The sequence below is a fragment of the Giraffa tippelskirchi genome, chromosome 11, assembly GCF_054371585.1.
Source record: "Giraffa tippelskirchi isolate mGirTip1 chromosome 11, T2T-mGirTip1v1.2.pri, whole genome shotgun sequence".
Lineage (NCBI taxonomy): Eukaryota > Metazoa > Chordata > Mammalia > Artiodactyla > Giraffidae > Giraffa > Giraffa tippelskirchi.
In genome coordinates this window covers 124,733,785-124,751,719 of record NC_137285.1, presented here as the reverse complement: position 1 = coordinate 124,751,719, position 17,935 = coordinate 124,733,785, and the positions used below count along the sequence as shown (strand labels likewise).

General features: G+C 39.4%; 2 protein-coding genes across 2 annotated transcripts in view; one reads left to right on the top strand and one right to left on the bottom strand.

The window, feature by feature from the left end:
* MRPL48 (mitochondrial ribosomal protein L48) overlaps positions 1 to 17,935 on the bottom strand; it is a 47,554-nt gene that overhangs the window by 356 nt on the left and 29,263 nt on the right. Inside the window, exons 5-7 of the mRNA XM_081539600.1 lie at positions 10,941 to 11,110; positions 2,251 to 2,353; positions 657 to 746 (exon numbers count right to left, since the gene is read on the bottom strand). Of these exons, the coding sequence (XP_081395726.1) occupies positions 657 to 746; positions 2,251 to 2,353; positions 10,941 to 11,110 (363 nt within the window). The remainder of the gene's footprint in view (positions 1 to 656; positions 747 to 2,250; positions 2,354 to 10,940; positions 11,111 to 17,935) is intronic.
* Positions 1 to 17,935, top strand: part of COA4 (cytochrome c oxidase assembly factor 4 homolog) — a 32,404-nt gene that overhangs the window by 10,926 nt on the left and 3,543 nt on the right. The window contains exon 3 of the mRNA XM_081539601.1: positions 4,261 to 4,321. Within this exon, the coding sequence (XP_081395727.1) occupies positions 4,261 to 4,321 (61 nt within the window). The remainder of the gene's footprint in view (positions 1 to 4,260; positions 4,322 to 17,935) is intronic.

Here is a 17,935-nt window from a genome sequence, read left to right as displayed (position 1 = left end):
ATCAGAAAAGGATACATCAGCCAACTCTGTAGAAAATTATTTGGATTCAACTAACTGTTACTGAGTAGCTACTATGTACCAGGGTTCGATCCCTGGGTCGGGAAGATCCCCTGGAGGAGGGCACAGCAACCCACTTCAGTATTCTTGCCTCAAGAATCCCCATGGACGGAGGAGCCTGGTAGGCTACAGGCCATAGTGTTGCAAAGAGTTGGACATGACTGAAGCGACAGCATGCACACACGCACTATGTACCAGACTTATTTTAGGTATCAAGGACTCAAAGTTGAATTGGACTTCCTCCTTGCCTTAGTACATTTCCCTATTTGTGTTCTGATTACTTACACTGTATGTGATCTTAAATCATATTCTTTCTGCTATACAGCTGCCTCAAGGGAGGAAATTTGAGGGTATAATTGGATACCCCTAACATCAGGATGCTCTGACCGAGTTCAGCTTTCATGGTCTATGAAGTATCATCCCTGATATATTGCAACAATCAGAGTAATGATCACGGTAAAGCAGCCTGCACACCTTTCCTGATTGTTATCTGGGTTAAGTTATCCACATGCCTTTGCTGTTTCTAAAGTCAGCCAGTCCAGATTTTCTTATCCATATTTTGAGCCCACCAGTGGGCCCCTTCTCAAATTAGCACCTACCTCCCTCACGGACAATTTGACTCCTTCAGGAAGATTGCTTTGGATTATTTCCAAGAAAATCTCTGCAAACGTAGCACTCAAACCGCTGATCTGCAAAAGGAAAGAAGATGCTCGAAAAGAGTCGCTGAAAGCTAGGTGGTTGGGCAGAAAGGGCAAGGGCTCAAATGTCAGCTCCAGCAGAGCCTAAGGGCCTTTGGGTGAAGGATTAACACCCAGAGCTGGTTTTGGAGCTCAGACTTCACAGGATTTCGATTTCTCTTGCTGATCTGCCAAGTTGTCTGATTACTGAGATGGTCATGGCCAATATCTGCTCTTGTAGGCAGCGAATGTCATAACTGGATCAAGAAGTTAAGTCCAGGATGACTTTCTGAGTCAGCTCAAGTTTACCCACATAGACCACCACCTGATTGTCGTCAGACCCTGTGCTGAGAATCCAAAGATAAATCAGATGTGCGGAAGAAGGGCATGCAGGGGGTTGGCAGAACCCAGAAGAGAAACATCTACCTAACTTAATCAGGGAGGTTAAAAAAAAAAAAAAGCTTCCAAAAGAGGTAACATCTGGTCGGAGCCTTGAAAAACAAGGGTAAATTGGGAGAATTCAACTGTAGTGTGGAGTTGGTTTTTTTTTTTAAGGCAGAGGAAATAATATTCAGTAAAATGTGGAGGAATAGCACAGTACTAGGGAATTAAAACTAGTTCCATGTGTGGCTGGAATGAATGAAGGTGTGACGAGGAAAAGCTGGAGAAGAATCATGAAGCCACTTAGGTGCTAATCAAAAGAGTTCAAACTTTATCCTATGGGCCTTGGTGGCAAGTTAGATCTGTCATAAAATGAAGCTCAAATAACTTACTCCTGATAATATTTAAAGAACCAAGATTGTAAGTACTTTAATCATTTAAAAATTTAACATAGATTTAGGGTGTTATTACCTTAACATCCTGCTGGTTATCTTCCTGATACATTTCTTGAGTTGATCAAAAAGGGTGAAGTCCATGTGTTGGAATATTACTTGGCAGTAAAAAGGAATGAAGTATTGATATGTGCTACTACTACAACATGGATGAACCTAGAAAACATCTAGCTACGTGAAAGAAGCTAGATATAAAAGGCCATATATTATATAATTACATTTGAAGAAATGTCTAGAAGAGGTAAAACCACAGAAATGGAAAGTAGATTAGTGGTTGCCAGGAGCTAGGGGAATGGGGAAAAAGGAGTGACTGCTAATGGATACAGAGTTAAAGGGAAGCCACTGAGGGGATCTATGTGGAAAAATGACATGATCACATTGACATGAGTGTAAAGCAAAGTGGATGGATCCGAAAGGTTTTTAGGGGTAGAAACCATAGAATCTGGAGAATGAATGGATACCCAAGGACAAAGAAGGGTCAACCATTAAGCTCAAAGGTAAGGAGGATTATAGGGAAAAAAAAACAGTCCTCCTACAATTAGTCTTGTATACACTGAGTGTAGGGCACCTGTTGAACATCTTGGTGGAGAAACCCAGTAGACAACTGGATATCAGTTTCGAAGCTCAACCAAGAAAGAACCAGGAGAGGTAGAGACATTTCGAGTTTCTTCCAGAGTACCTACCTGAACCACTCGCTCATGGGTGGTAAGAACTGAGTCCAGTACCATTTTGTTGCCTTGGTCCTGAAGCTGCAACACCTCCATGGTTTTGGTGGGCATCGCATAACTGTGGGAAAGAAAAGTCAGCTATTGGGAGGGTTCCTTTAAGCCAGCCACACCACTTCAGTCAGGGTATCCCTGAGTGCAGCCACTACTGCATGCAGGTTGCTCCTGCAACCTTGGGCTGTCTATCTGCAGCCAGGGGCAAAGTAACCAGATCCTCTTACGCCTTCTCCAGAAGTCTTTACACTCAGTGAGGCGAGAGACCACATCTAATACTTTTATGCATCCCTAGTCATGCTTAATATAACATTCTGAATAAAGCCTGGTGATTAACAGGTATTTGCTGCTACTAAATAATAGCCAGTTCTAAAAGAATTAAGCTCACCACTAGGTACACTCTGGAGGCTAACTTTGGGTATTTCATCTCTTCTGAAGAAATGAGGCATGAAACCCAATTCTGCTCCAGTTGTATTTTTATTTTATTTTACTTATTTATTTTTTAAAAATTTTGACCATGCTGTGAGGCATGTGAGATCTTAGTTCTCTGGCCAGAGACTGAACCTGTGCACCCTGCAGTGGAAGCACAGAGTCTTAACCACTGCACCACCAAGGGAGTCCCCTGCTCCAGTTCTACAGCAGGATTTCTTAATGTCAGCACTATTGACCCTTTAGAACAGATAATTCTTGTTGTGGGGGCTGGCCTATGCATCCCTAACCTCTATACCCAGCAAATGCTAGTAGTACTTCCAAAGTGATAACAATTAGAACTATCTCCAGACATTGTTAAATGTCTCCAGGTTGAGAAACATTGTTGTAATCTATGCTCACTATAATCAGCTTCAGTAGATCTATATACCACAATGAAAAGAGTGCTGGACTTGGGGTCAAGTCTTAGCCCTGCCACTTATTAGCAATATTTACTTAGGCAAGTCCCTTTCCCTTCTTGGACTCAGTTTCTTCATGTATAATGGGGATTACAATCCAGGCTTATATCAATAGACAATTATGAGAATCATATATGGTGATGAGATAGAACTGATGACTACACAGAAATATGATATTAGTATTGTGTTCATCTTATCAAAAAGTTCCTCAAACTGAAGATAAATGGAATACTAATAACAACAGTAGGATTGTTAAATTTTCATGCTACACAAAACGTCATGAATTAAGAGTAAGGAGCATGACCCTCTACAGATGGACTGCTACAAAAAGAAGTCTCATGTAATGGAAAGTGTTTTGGAAACATGAGAGTCAGTACTGGATTTAAATGTTGGCTCTGTCATTTATTACCTATTTGACCTTGGACAAACTAACTCAGCTCTCTGAGTCTTTGTTTCTTCAGCTATTAAAAGATAATAACACCTAGTTCATAGGGTTGTAGCAATAATTAAATAAGATTACAGAAGTAATTTGCTTGGCATACTATGCCTACAAATGCCAATTCCCTTGCCCTTACAACAGTGAGTAAATGCTAGGTATTGCAAACTTCCAGATAAGCTGCCCTAAATAATATCCCCTTCCATTTTATAGCACAATCAGAGGATCACTTCAAATTTACACTTGGCAATAACTTCTTTATAAAAAAATCAGGGACTTCCCTGGCGGTCTAGTAGTTAGGACTTCACACTTCCACTGCAGGGGACATAGGTTTGAACCCTGGTCAGAGAACTAAGATCCCACATACTGCATGGCACGGCCAAAAATGGGGAGGGGGGCACATTCATAAACTTGTTATGGAAAATCAAAGTAATTATGTAAAAGCTTTCAGAAAAGTAAACAGCCTCTAAAGTGTTCTTTTTCTTTTTTGACATTCCACAGATAAGACTGAATAAAGTGGGACTTGTTCATTCCTGCCACTGAGCATGCATTTTATTCAACACTTACTTCAGCAAGATTTCATTGATTTGTTTATTTATTCATTCACTCATTCAACAAACATTTACTGAGATCCTGTTCTGTCCTAGGCAGTCTGATGGGCACTATGCAGTTTATGCTTTGAAGGAGCTTGCTAAGAATGTTTTGGAGACAGGTAAGTACACAAACATTTGCACTATAGGAAGACAAAGGCAATATAGGTATATACCAAATATTACAGAGACAAGAGGGAGAAAAAGGGGAGAGCCTGGGGAAGGCTTCATAGGTGAGGCAGTGCTTTATCAAGATGTAAAGAATGAACATAGATTTTTGCCTGGAGGGCATTCCAAAAGAGGGCATTCTACAAAGGCAAGGAGGCATGAGGCCCTCAAAGAGAACCAATAGAAAAATCAGATATAGTTTTATTAATAAAAAAAAAAATACTAGGAACTCTAGTCATTTTAAAGTAAAATAGACCTTTGAGTCATAAGAGTAAAGGTTATTTTTCTTTAGTATCTACATATTTCCGTACTTCCCCAATTTTCTGCAATAAACATTATTTTATTAAATGTGTGAAGCTTTAGTGAAAATAGAAGGGAAGAAATGAAGTAGTTGAATTTCAAGAGTCAACCTAACATGATAAAATAGTGCTGCTTTTGAGGAGTACTGCTGGGATAGGACACAAGGGGGCCTGCTAGGATGCTAGGGAACTTAGAATCTGTGGACTCTACTATATATGTTATACCTCCATTTAAAAAATGTAAGTGGATTTAAAAAAAAAAGGAAAGAGCAGCCTTACAGAGAATGATGCTTTCACTCTCCACAGACAACAGGAGCTGGTCAGCTTCAGGCTTGGAAGCTGCTCCCAGATAAGTAAGATTTACATCTCTTCAGACAGCTGCTCAGCAAGGGAGACAGGAAAATTAAAGGACCCACAGGAAAGGCTTCTTCCTCTCCTCCTCTGGGTGAGCTGCAGCTGCAGTGATGCAGACCATTTATAGAACAAAAGCCAGCACACAGCTCCCTTGCTGAATTCCATCTCAAGGTCAGAGCCCTATTCCCAACTCCTAAAGGAAAAATGGATCAAGGTAAAATGAAAATCAGAAGAAAAGAAGATCATTTTATCTCTGAAAAGCTGGGCAGCAAGAATACCTGATATAATGGTCTGAAAACCTCAATTAATGCAAAGAAGTAAATTGCTAAAAGTGAACATTTCTTTATGCTCTGCACTATTTGGAGCAAAGAACAAGGAAAGAGGCAAAAAGCAGCACATCGTTCATCCTGTTATTCTAGGAATTTATGTTTATGCCTATTGAAACTAAATCCAAGGCAACAAGTATTCATCCAGTGCCCACTATGTGTCAGGTACTGTGCAAGGTCTTGGCATGACTGCTGATAAAGACAGAAATAGTCCCTGCCTCACAGATCTTAGAGTCTAGTAAAAGTCAAGTAATTATGAGGGTATGGAATTAGCATTATAAAAGGGAAGTTTTATACTCTTTACTTCTCCTAAATATATAACATAAAGACCTAACTTAATGAGGTTCTCTGAAGAAGTGACATTTAAAATAAAGCCTAAGAAAAAATAGGGGTTGATTAGCTGAAGGGGAAAAAGTATTCCAGGCGTTAGAGAGCATATGCAAAGGTCCTGAGGTGGGAAAGGACAAAAAATATAGTGTAACTGGAGCTAGAAGGAGGAGAGAGAAGTGTGAGTTAAGGCAAGAGAGACAAGCCCAGGCAATGGAGCACCTAGCAAGACACGTGAGCAACTTTTATTTTGATCTTAAAGGAATGGGAGGCCATGGAAGAATATAAGCATGGGAGTGACATGATCACATTTCCATTCTAGAAAGATCATACAAATAGCAGTGTGGAGAACCAGTTAGAGGGAATTAAGAATTTGAAGGAAAAGAAGTGGGTTCAAATCAAGACCTTGCCACTTATTAGATGTATGACTATAGGCAAGCTTCTATTATACTACTACTAATAGCAGCCAACAGTTTCTAAACTTAATTGTAAGCATTTAAAATATATTAACTCCCTTAATTTTCACTACAGCTTTATTAGATAGGTACTTTTATCAACCTCATTTTACAGATGAGGAAACCAAGACACAAACAGGTTAAAAAAACTGCCCAATGTCTGTCACACAGTAAGAATGTAGCAGAACAAGGGAAAAACTGAAGCAGTCTAGCTCCAAAGTCAATGCTTGCATCCACTATGGCAAGGTGCTTAGGTGCTTATATGAATTAAATAAAATAATATACAGAAAAGTATTTGGCAGAGTGGCTGGCTGATAGTAGGTGCTCAACAAATGCTACTGCTTCCTACCTTTACTCAAATGTAGTCAGAGCTTTTCACAGCCAGTTTCTAAAAACAAAATATTTTTAAAAGTTCTTCTAAAAATTTAAAACACTACTCCAAGGAGCTGATTCACTGAAGGTATGATAACATTCTGTAAATGGCATTTAATGCCCCTTTGCCACCACAGCTTCTGAGATGCTACCCATGCCAGTTGAAAAAAAATCTCATTAATTATTCATAACAATAATATTATTTACAGGGTGTTTACAAAGTGCTGGTCTGTTAGGTGCTATCATATATTTTCCTATTTAATTTTCAGAACTCAAAAAAATACGAAAATTATCATCACATTATGGAGACAAAGAAACCAAGGTTCAGAATTTCTCAAAGTCATCTTGATAATAATGGGTAGAACTAGGATTTCAATGCAGGCAGTTTGATTCCAGAGTTTTCACTCTTAGCCATTTGTTACTCAGTATGATCCAAAGACAAGCTGCTGATAAGCAAACTTGTTATCAATTCAAGATAAGATAAGAAGCATGAAACAGACACTAAACACACTTTTATTCAATCAACATTTTATATTCAATAGCTTCCAATAGAAAGTCTTTCAATAGCAAGACTTTTTTGATGAAGGAAGCAAAGTGTTAATGTACATTTTGGCACAAGCTTGTAATAGCTTCACGGAGTAGTACTTTGAGAAACATAGCCCTAAATTATTATGCTACTCTGTCTCCTTGAACTGACATTAAACTTTATCTTTCACTTACCACCTTCTACATTATAATTATTTTTATGTGTGTGTATGTGTGCACACACATGTATACACACACACTCTCCTTGAAATCAGGGGCATTTACCTTTGTATCCTCCAGACAAAAGATACAAAATGCCTACACTACAGAGCAAGAAGTCCAGTGCCTTCTCGTCCACTGAGCATGTGGACCACAGAGCAAAAAGAGGCTCAGCCAGTAGATTTTTGATTAATTAAAAATATGTTCATTAAACTTTAGGAAATGTATACACAACTGGATTGTGCAATCATATTCAAGGACCTGTCATTCTTTCCAGAATGGCTTAATGTCCCCCATGGGACAGTCTTTATGCTAGGTACTAAAGAAATAAAGAACATAAAAAAAAAAAAAGAAATAAAGAACATAGTCCCCATGTAGTCAGTGGGGAAGGAATCTGACACATGAATAAATCATTACAGCCCAGAGCACTAAGTGACATGATAGAGATATGTATCAAGTGCTGAAAGAGCAACCAACTCTCCCAGGCATCAGAAAAAAGATAAACCACATCTATAGGCCTAAAACAATCGAAGTACTATCAGCTATGAGCGCTTAAGTCACAGCTGACTATCCAATCTTCTAATTAGCACATTTAGCACAGTTATACTGTAAGTAATAAGGGTTTAAAAGTTCAAATTAGTTTAAGGAGCTTCTTGATGAAGGTGAAAGAGGAGAGTGAAAAAGCTGGCTTAAAACTAAACATTCAAAAAACGAAGATCATGGCATCCGGTCTCATCACTTCTAGGCAAATAGATGGGGAAACAATAGAAACTGACAAACTTTATTTTCTTGGGCTCCAAAATCACTACAGACGGTGACTGCAACCATGAAATGAAAAGACACTTGTTCCTTGGAAGAAAAGCTAAGACAAACCTAGACTATGTATTAAAAAGCAGAGACATTACTTTGCTTACAAAGGTCTGCATAGTCCAGTTAAGTCGCTCAGTCATGTCCGACTCTTTGTGACCTCATGAACCACAGCACGCCAGGCCTCTCTGTCCATCACCAACTCCCGGAGTTTACCCAAACTCATGTCCATTGAGATGGTGATGTCATCCAATCATCTCATCCTCTGTTGTCCCCTTCTCCTCCTGCCCTCAATCTTTCCCAGCATCAGGGTCTTTTCTAATGAGTCAGTTCTTTGCATCAGGTGGTCAAACTATTGCAGTTTCAGCTTCAACATCAGTCCTTCCAATGAACACCCAGGACTGATCCCCTTTAGGATGGACTGGTTGGATCTCATTGCAGTCCAAATGACTCTCAAGAGTCTTCTCCAACACCACAGTTCAAAAGCATCAATTCTTTGGCGCTCAGCTTTCTTTACACTCCAACTCTCATATCCATATATGCTGCTGCTGCTGCTGCTAAGTTGCTTCAATCGTGTCCAACTCTGTGCGACCCCATGGACTGCAGCCCACCAGGCTCCTCCGTCCATGGGATTCTCCAGGCAAGAGTACTGGAGTGGGCTGCCATGCCTTCTCCACATCCATACATGACTACTGGAAAAACCATAGCCTTGACTAGATGGACCTTTGTTGGCAAAGTAATGTCTCTGCTTTTTAATATGCTGTCTAGGTTGGTCATAACTTTCTTTCCAAGGAGTAAGCGTCTTTTAATTTCATGGCTGCAATCACCATCTGCAGTGATTTTGGAGCCCCCAAAAATAAAGTCAGCCACTGTTTCCACTGTTTCCCCATCTATTTGCCATGAGGTGATGGGACTGGATACCATGATCTTAGTTTTCTGAATGTTGAGCTTTAAGCCAACTTTTTCACTCTCCTCTTTCACTTTCATCAAGAGGCTCTTCAGTTCTTCTTCGCTTTCTGCCATAAGGGTGGTGTCATCTGCATATCTGACGTTATTGAAATTTCTCCCAGCAATCTTGATTCCAGCTTGTGCTTCTTCCAGCCCAGCGTTTCTCATGATGTACTCTGCATATAAGTTAAATAAGCAGGGTGACAATATACAGCTTTGACGTACTCCTTTTCCTATTTGGAACCAGTCTGTTGTTCCATGTCCAGTTCTAACTGTTGCTTCCTGACCTGCATACAGGTTTCTCAAGAGACAGGTGAGGTGGTCTGGTATTCCCATCTCTTTCAGAATTTTCCACAGTTTGTTGTGATCCACACAGTCAAAGTCTTTGGCATAGTCAATAAAGCAGAAGTAGATGTTTTTCTGGAACTCTCTTGCTTTTTCGATGATCCAGCAGATGTTGGCAATTTGATCTCTGGTTCCTCTGCCTTTTCTAAAACCAGCTTGAACAGCTGGAAGTTCACGGTTCACGTATTGTTGAAACCTGGCTTGGAGAATTTTGAGCATTACTTTACTAGCATGTGAGATGAGTGCAATTGTGTGGCGGTTTGTGCATTCTTTGGCATTGCCTTTCTTTGGGATTGCTTAGAAAACTGACCTTTTCCAGTCCTGTGGCCACTGCTGAGTTTTCCAAATTTGCTTATATACTGAGTGCAGCATTTTCACAACATCATCTTTTAGGATTTGAAATAGCTCAACTGGAATTCCATCACCTCCACTAGCTTTGTTCGAAGTGATGCTTCCTAAGGCCCACTTGACTTCACATTCCCGGATGTCTGGCTCTAGGTTGGTGATCATACTATCGTGATTATCTGGGTCATGAAGATCATTTTTGTATAGTTCTTCTGTGTATTCTTGCCACCTCTTCTTAATATCTTCTGCTTCTGTTAGGTCCATATCATTTCTGTCCTTTACTGAAATGTTCCCTTGGTATCTCTAATTTTCTTGAAGAGATCTCTAGTCTTTCCCATCCCATTGTTTTCCTCTGTTTCTTTGCATTGATTACTGAGGAAGGCTTTCTTATCTCTCCTTGCTATTCTTTGGAACTCTGCATTCAAATGGGTATATCTTTCCTTTTCTCCTTTGCCTTTGGCTTCTCTTCTTTTCACAGCTATTTGTAAGGTCTCCTCAGACAACCATTTTGCTTTTTTGCATTTCTTTTTCTTGGGATGGTCTTGATCCTTGCCTCCTGTACAATGTCATGAACCTCCATCCATAGTTCTTCAGGCACTCTGTCTATCAGATCTAATCCCTTGAATCTATTTGTTTTACTTATTTATTTTTATGGAATCTATTTGCTTTATTCATAATTACCAATAAACTAGAAACAATCCAAATGTATATCAACCGGTGAAGGCATAAACCAATTAAGGTTTACCATTTAATGGAATACTATTCAGAATTCTGAATAGATATTCAGAATTAATGGAATACTGAATAGATATTAAGTATGGAACTCTGAATATCTATTCAGAATTAATGGAATACTATTCAGAATTCTGAATAGATATTCAGAATAAAAGAATGTTTGCAAAACCCCAGATAAATCTTAAACCCATTATGCTAAGTGAAAGAGGCCAGAAACAAACAGCTACATACTGTATGATCCCATTTATATGATATTCTGGAGAACTTAAAACAACAGGGACAGAAAATCAATCAGTGGTTGCCAGGGACTCTAGAGGCAAGACAGAGGAGATTAACTACACCTCAGGCACCAAGGAACTTTTTAAAACTTAATGGAGCTGTTTTGTATTTTGATTGTGGTAAACTACATACCTAAAAGGAGTGAATTTTACTACATGTAAATTATTTCTCAAAACAAAAATTATATCTACATGCTACCCACACCAAGAACATCCCATGCAAAGGCATCTTTCATACCTTTCCTCGACTTTAATGGAGAGATGATTGCAGAGGTTGTGAATATACTGGGCATAACTCTCTGTCAGGGCCATGTCATATGCAATCAGGTGAATGTTTAAAGCCCCATATTCATAATCTGTCCCCAAATTAATGGGTCTCACTTCCACTTTTCCCTTCTTCTTTTTGGGCTGAACAGAAAACAAAAGAGAAAGAAAAGTCAAAGTATTATACAAGAAATTCTAACAATACCATCTTGATATATATATGTATATATATAAATCAGTCTTTCAATTAAATTTGTTTACCATGTTTCTCTCTGATTACCCTACCTACAAACTGAACTTTTCCTGGGTAGGAATGGGCAGCCTCCCTTGTCATTCTGGGCTGTAGCATCAGTCAATGAAAGGAGAGGAAATATTGCTGGCAGTTATTTAACATAAATACATGTGACTGTCTTCTGCCATTAACTAGTTTTGAGACTCACTTTCCATCTCTGGCCCTCAGTTTCTCAATTTTTATATCATTGGGGTTATACTAGATAACAGATTCTTGAGGAGTTTCTCTTTTTTTGGCTGCCTGTGCAGCTTGTTGGATTTTAGTTCCCTGGTCAGGGATTGAACCTAGGCCCTCCGGAGTAAGAGTAGAGTCCTAACCACTGGACCACCAGAGAATTCTCAACAGATTTTTTTTTTTTTTTAAAGAATTCTTTCTCTTTTTTAAAATTTTATTTATTTATTTCGGCTTCCCTGATACTCAGTTGGTAAAGAATCCACCTGCAATTCAGGAGACCCTGGTTCGATTCCTGGGTTGGGAAGATCTGTTGGAAAACGGATAGGCTACCCAATCCAGTACTCTGGCCTGGAGAACTCCGGGGTCACAAAGAGTTGGACATGAACCTAGGCCCTTGGCAGTGAGAGCACAGAGTCCTAATCACTGGACCACCAGGGAATTCCCAACAGATTCTTTTTCTTTTTTAAGAACGCTTTCTCTTTTTTTTACATTTATTTATTCTTGGCTGCGCTGGGTTTTCACTGCTGCATGCAGGCTTTCTTTAGTTGCGGTGAGCTACTCTTTAGTTGTGGTGCATGGGCTTCTCAGCGTGGTGGCTTCTCTTGTAGAGAACGAGCTCTAGAGTGCAGGCCCAATAGTTGTGGCACAAGGGCTTAGGTACCCCATGGCATGTGGAATCTTGCAAGACCAGGGATTGAACATATGTCCCTGCACTGGCAGTGGGATTCTTAATTGGATCACCAGGAAAGTCCCGAAAGATTACTAATGTAGAACCCATAGAGGAATTTTAAGGGGTTTGTCAACCCCAAAACTTATATGTAAAATTTTACATATGTGTGTATTTTTCTAAGGAGAAAATCCTTAATTTTCATCAGAATATTAAAGAAATCAATCACAAGAAAGCACAGAATTAGTTCTCTGCCAGCCTTCCTAGCTTTGAAATTCTGCAGTCCAATTATTTAGACAGCCTTTTTTTTACAAGTTTAGAGGTAGAAAAATTATTTTATTTCTATCCCTTTATTTCATATAAAGTATTGCTTTACTACATATCAACCTGTTCAAACTGCTATAAAAAGTTAAAATGAGGCCTGGAAAAATAGATATGTAACATGACATAGATCATGATCAAGAAAGCTTCTCAACCAGAAATAATTTAACCTAAATGCCCATCAGGAGGGGAATCTATTAAATAAATCATGGCACATTCTTTCAGTAGTGCATTATGCAGCTATAAGAAGAAATAAGGAACTTCTTTACATGCTGATATAGAAAGATTTTTAAGATAAATGACAAAAGCAGACTGTAGAATAATGTGTTCAGAATATTGCCATACATATAAAAAGGGTAAGTAGGGAAGAATAGATGTGTGTATGTTTAACCACTTACTTATGTATTTCCTTGCATATTAAAAAATAACTCTGGAAGGATACACAAAAAGACTAATACTTTTGGTTACCTATGAGGAAGGGAACTGGATGGCTGGGCAACAGGGGTGGGAAGCAGATTTTTAAACTATTTCCCTTCTATATTTTTTGAATTTTTAATAATATGAATCTTTTATCAATTTAAAGTTAGAATCTTAAAATCTACCTTGTTTTTTAAATTTTTTAGTAAAAATGTTTTTACAATATAATATTCTTATGATATTAAAAGATGCTTGCTCTTTGGAAAGAAAGCTATGACAAACCTAGACAGCATATTAAAAAGCAGAGACATCTCTTTGCTGACAAATGTCCATACAGTCAAAGCTATAGTTTTTCCAGTAGACATGTATGGATGTGAGAGTTGGACCATAAAGAAGGCTGAGCACTGAAGAATCGGTACTTTCGAATTGTGGTACTGGAAAAGGCTCTTGAGAATCCCTTGGACTGCAAGGAAATCAAACTAGTCAATTCCAAAGGAAATAAAAGTCTGAATATTCATTGGAAGAACTGATGCTGAAGCTGAAGCTCCAATACTTTGGCCACCTCATGTGAAGAGCTGACTCATTAGAAAAGACCCTGATGGTGGGAAAGACTGAAGGCAGGAAGAAAAGATGGCAGCACATGATGAGATGTTTAGATAGCATCACCAACTCAATGGACATGAATTTGAGCAAACTCTGGGAGACAGCATTGTACAAAAAAGTTCTTCACTACCCAGACAATCACAATGGTGTGGTCACTCACATAGAGCCAGACATTCTGGAATGTGAAGTCAAGTGGGCCTTAGGAAGCATCACTACAAACAAAGCTAGTGGAGGTGATGAAATTCCAGTTGAGCTATTTCAAATTCTAAAAGATGATGCTGTGAAAGTGCTGCACTCAATATGTCAACAAATATGGAAAACTCAGCAGTGGCCACAGGACTGGAAAAGGTCAGTTTTCACTCCAATCCCAAAGAAAGGCAATGCCAAAGAATGCTCAAACTACCGCACAATTGCACTCATCTCACACACTAGTAAAGTAATGCTCAAAATTCTCCAAGCCAGGCTTCAGCAATACGTGAATCGTGAACTTCCAGCTGTTCAAGCTGGTTTTAGAAAAGGCAGAGGAACCAGAGATCAAATTGCCAACATCTGCTGGATCATCGAAAAAGCAAGAGAGTTCCAGAAAAACATCTATTTCGGCTTTATTGAATATGCCAAAGACTTTGACTGTGTGGATCACAACCAACTCTGGAAAATTCTGAAAGAGATGGGAATACCAGACCACCTCACCTGTCTCTTGAGAAACCTGTATGCAGGTCAGGAAGCAACAGTTAGAACTGGACATGCAACAACAGACTGGTTCCAAATAGGAAAAGGAGTACGTCAAGGCTGTATATTGTCACCCTGCTTATTTAACTTATATGCAGAGTACATCATGAGAAATGCTGGGCTGATGAAGCACAAGCTGGAATCAAGATTGCCGGCAGAAATATCAATAACGTCAGATATGCAGATGACACCATCCTTATGGCAGAAAGCGAAGAAGAACTGAAGAGCCTCTTGATGAAAGTGAAAGAGGAGAGTGAGAAAGTTGGCTTAAAGCTCAACATTCAGAAAGCTAAGATCATGGCATCCAGTCCCATCACTTCATGGCAGATAGATAGGGGAAACAGTGGAAACAGTGGCTGACTTTATTTTTTGGGGCTCCAAAATCACTGTAGATGGTGACTGCAGCCATGAAATTAAAAGACGCTTACTCCTTGGAAGGAAAGTTATGACCAACCTAGACAGCATATTAAAAAGCAGAGACATTACTTTGCCAACAGAGGTCCGTCCAGTCAAGGCTATGGTTTTTCCAGTGGTCATTCATGGATGTGAGAGTTGGACTACAAAGAAAGCTAAGCGCTGAAGAATTGATGCTTTTGAACTGTGGTGTTGGAGAAGACTCTTGAGAGTCCCTTGGACTGCAAGGAGATCCAACCAGTCCATCCTAAAGGAGATCAGTCTTGGGTGTTCATTGGTAGGACTGATGTTGAAGCTGAAATTCCAATACTTTGGCCACCTGATGCAAAGAGCTGACTCATTGGAAAAGACCCTGATGATGGGAAGGATTGGGGGCAGGAGAAGAAGGGGATGACAGAGGATGAGATGGCTGGATGGCATCATCGATTCGATGGACATGGGTTTGGGTAAACACCAGGAGTTGGTGATGGATAGGGAGGCCTGGCGTGCTGCGGTTCATGGGGTCGCAAAGAGTCGGACACGACTGAGCGACTGAACTGAACTGGGAAATAGAGAAGGACAGGGAAGCCTGGCGTGCTGCAGTCCGTGGGGTCGCAGAGAGTCTGACACAACTTAGCAACTGAACAACATTCATATGCAAATTGCATAAATAAGTACACAGCTGAGTGAATTTTCACAAACTGAAAACACCTGTATAAATAGTATCTTGAATAAGAAACAGATCACTACCAGCACTCCAAAAGTATCCTGTCCCCTAAACTGGCAAACCACTATTCTGACTTCCAAAACCAAAATGTTATTTTGTCTATTTTTTAAATTTGTGAAAATGGAATAATATACTAGGTTCTCTTTTGTGTACAGCTTCTTTAACTGATTATGTTTGCAAGATTCGTCATTTTTAGGTGAAACAGTAATTCTTCACTTCCCATTGCCCTAGTAGTTTATTTATATGAATATGCTATAACTTATTTATACTTTTTACTGGAGGTAGAAATTAGAGTTGTATTCCAGTGTGGACCAGTATGAACAGTATTGCTACTAATGTTTCTGCATGTATCTTTCAGTGAACATGTGTATGCATTTGTGTTGGGGATATACCCAGAACCTGAAACTACTGAGGTATAGGCAATGCAGAGGTTCATCTTGAATAGTTCTCTCAGTTTTTTAAAATAGTTTCCAATTTAGACTCCACCAGAGTACATAAGAGTTCTAGGTGCTTTACATTCTTGCCAGTACTTACAAAACCTAGTATAGTCAGGTTTTCTGGTTGGTTTCTTTTACCCATTCTGGTTGGTATCAAGTGGTAATGCACAGAGACTTTACCTTGCATTTCCTTTAAGTCTACTGAACTTGAGCACATTTCCATTATGTCCACCGGCCATTTGGATATTCTCTTTTGTAACCTGTCTATTCAAGTATTTTGCCCATTTTTTAGATTGGGTGGTCTTCCTTTCTCTTACTGATTTGTAGAGGTTCCTTCTATATTCTAGATATGATCCTTTGTTATATGTAAATGTTGCAAATATCCTCTTCGTCCCTGTATCTTCCTTTTTCACTTTTTAATGGTGCATTTTGAGCAAAAGTTCTTGTTTTTTAATGTAGTCCACTTTACTCGTTTTTTTCCTTGTATAGTTGTAATACTTTTGTGTCCTATTTAAGAAATCTTTGCTTAGTTTAAGATCATGAGTATATTCCTGTATGTTACCTCCCCGAAGTTTGATAATTATAATATTTACATTTAGAGCTACAAAAATTTTAAATGCTTTTTGTGTACAGTGTGCAGTAGGAGTCAAGTCAGCTTTTGCCACATGATTGTCCAATCCAGTTGACCCAAGTGCCCTGGCACCACTGCACTGGTGTTGTCATATAATGAATGGTCATATGCTAAATGTTCATAGATACTTGGATCTGTTTCTATATTCTTTATTCTGTTCCAGTGGGCTATTTGTCTATTCGTGAGCTAATACCACACTCTCCTAATTACTAGAGATTTAATGTAAGTCTTGCTATTTGGTAGAAAAAAATTTTTTTTAAGAAATAGTGGGGAGGGGCAATCTATTTACCTGTCTTAAGTTACCACTATTATTAGCCAACAGCCTAGATATTGCCACAGCAGAGTTGTTTCTGGCTGAGCACCTAGAATGGGTCTCTCACATTGCTGCTTTCCAGATCAGTCTAAGAGAGCAGGGGCCCAACCTGGGGGAGCAGGGGGAGGACCAAGAAATGGCCCTTTCACAGGGCCAGTAAAACTTATGACAAACCTAGTCTCATAGGGATATTCTGAGAACTGAACAAAACATTGTATATACTTAATCTGTGGCATATATTTAAACACTCAGTAAGCGTTAACTTTTATTATTATTTTTTTGTTTTCATATTCCTCATATCTAGCACAGAGGCCAACAGAGACAAAACGTGCAATAAATCACTAGTTTAGAATTTTAGAACAAGATGGCATTTAGAGATAACTTTGTCCCAGTTCTTCATCTTTGCAGGGAAAGAATATGAAGATTATAGAGATTAAATATATCCCCCAGAGTCACAGTGCCACACAGGACAGATCCTAGGAACTAACCCAGACCTCCTGACTCCCAGTGCAGAAATTTTTCCGTTGTAGCCTCTGCATTATTAAAGTTCTTAACAGGGTAGTCACCCCAGAGTCCTAAACTTTGCTATGAGTGAGAGGCCAACTTCTATCAACCAACCATCAAGGTGCAGGCGTGATGGTGCAGAGCCCACCATACCTGAGGCCAAATGCAGCAATTCAGACTTCTCATCATGACAGCACTGCAGTATGAGCTGTGAAGAATGCTAAAGTCAGAATGCAATAAAGTGCAGCTGAAATTTTCCAGCAAAGGGAGGAGCTTCTTTGAAGCCTCCAGGAGGCTTTTCTTAACCAGGGAAAATGCCAGGGCTCTTCAAAGGTGTCGCTTTAGGAGAACAAAAAGAAGGTTGATTCTAGTATCCCTCTTGGCATCTCACTTGCTTTTCCATGTTAGCCTAGATCTGCCTGGACCAATCCACACCATCAGGAGTCCATTGTGATATTATATTTCAGTTCTGAGCCAGGGCACAACATAGCCAGCAAGAGTTTGAGTGCATGAAATTTCAGATACCAGTTCCTATCATTTTACCTTCACAATCTTTCTTATCCTTTCCTTTCTATTCTTACTGCCTGAGTTCAGACCTTCAAGACTGTCATGGGGAGCTATTAAAGATATCTGTGCTAGGGATGTATATGACTAGAGCTGTGTTTTGGGAAGATTACCCTGCCTGCCCGTGAAGGAGAATTAGGCAGGAAATGAATGGAGGCTAGGAAAAAGGTGGTAGGGAAGATGGACTGCTATCTACC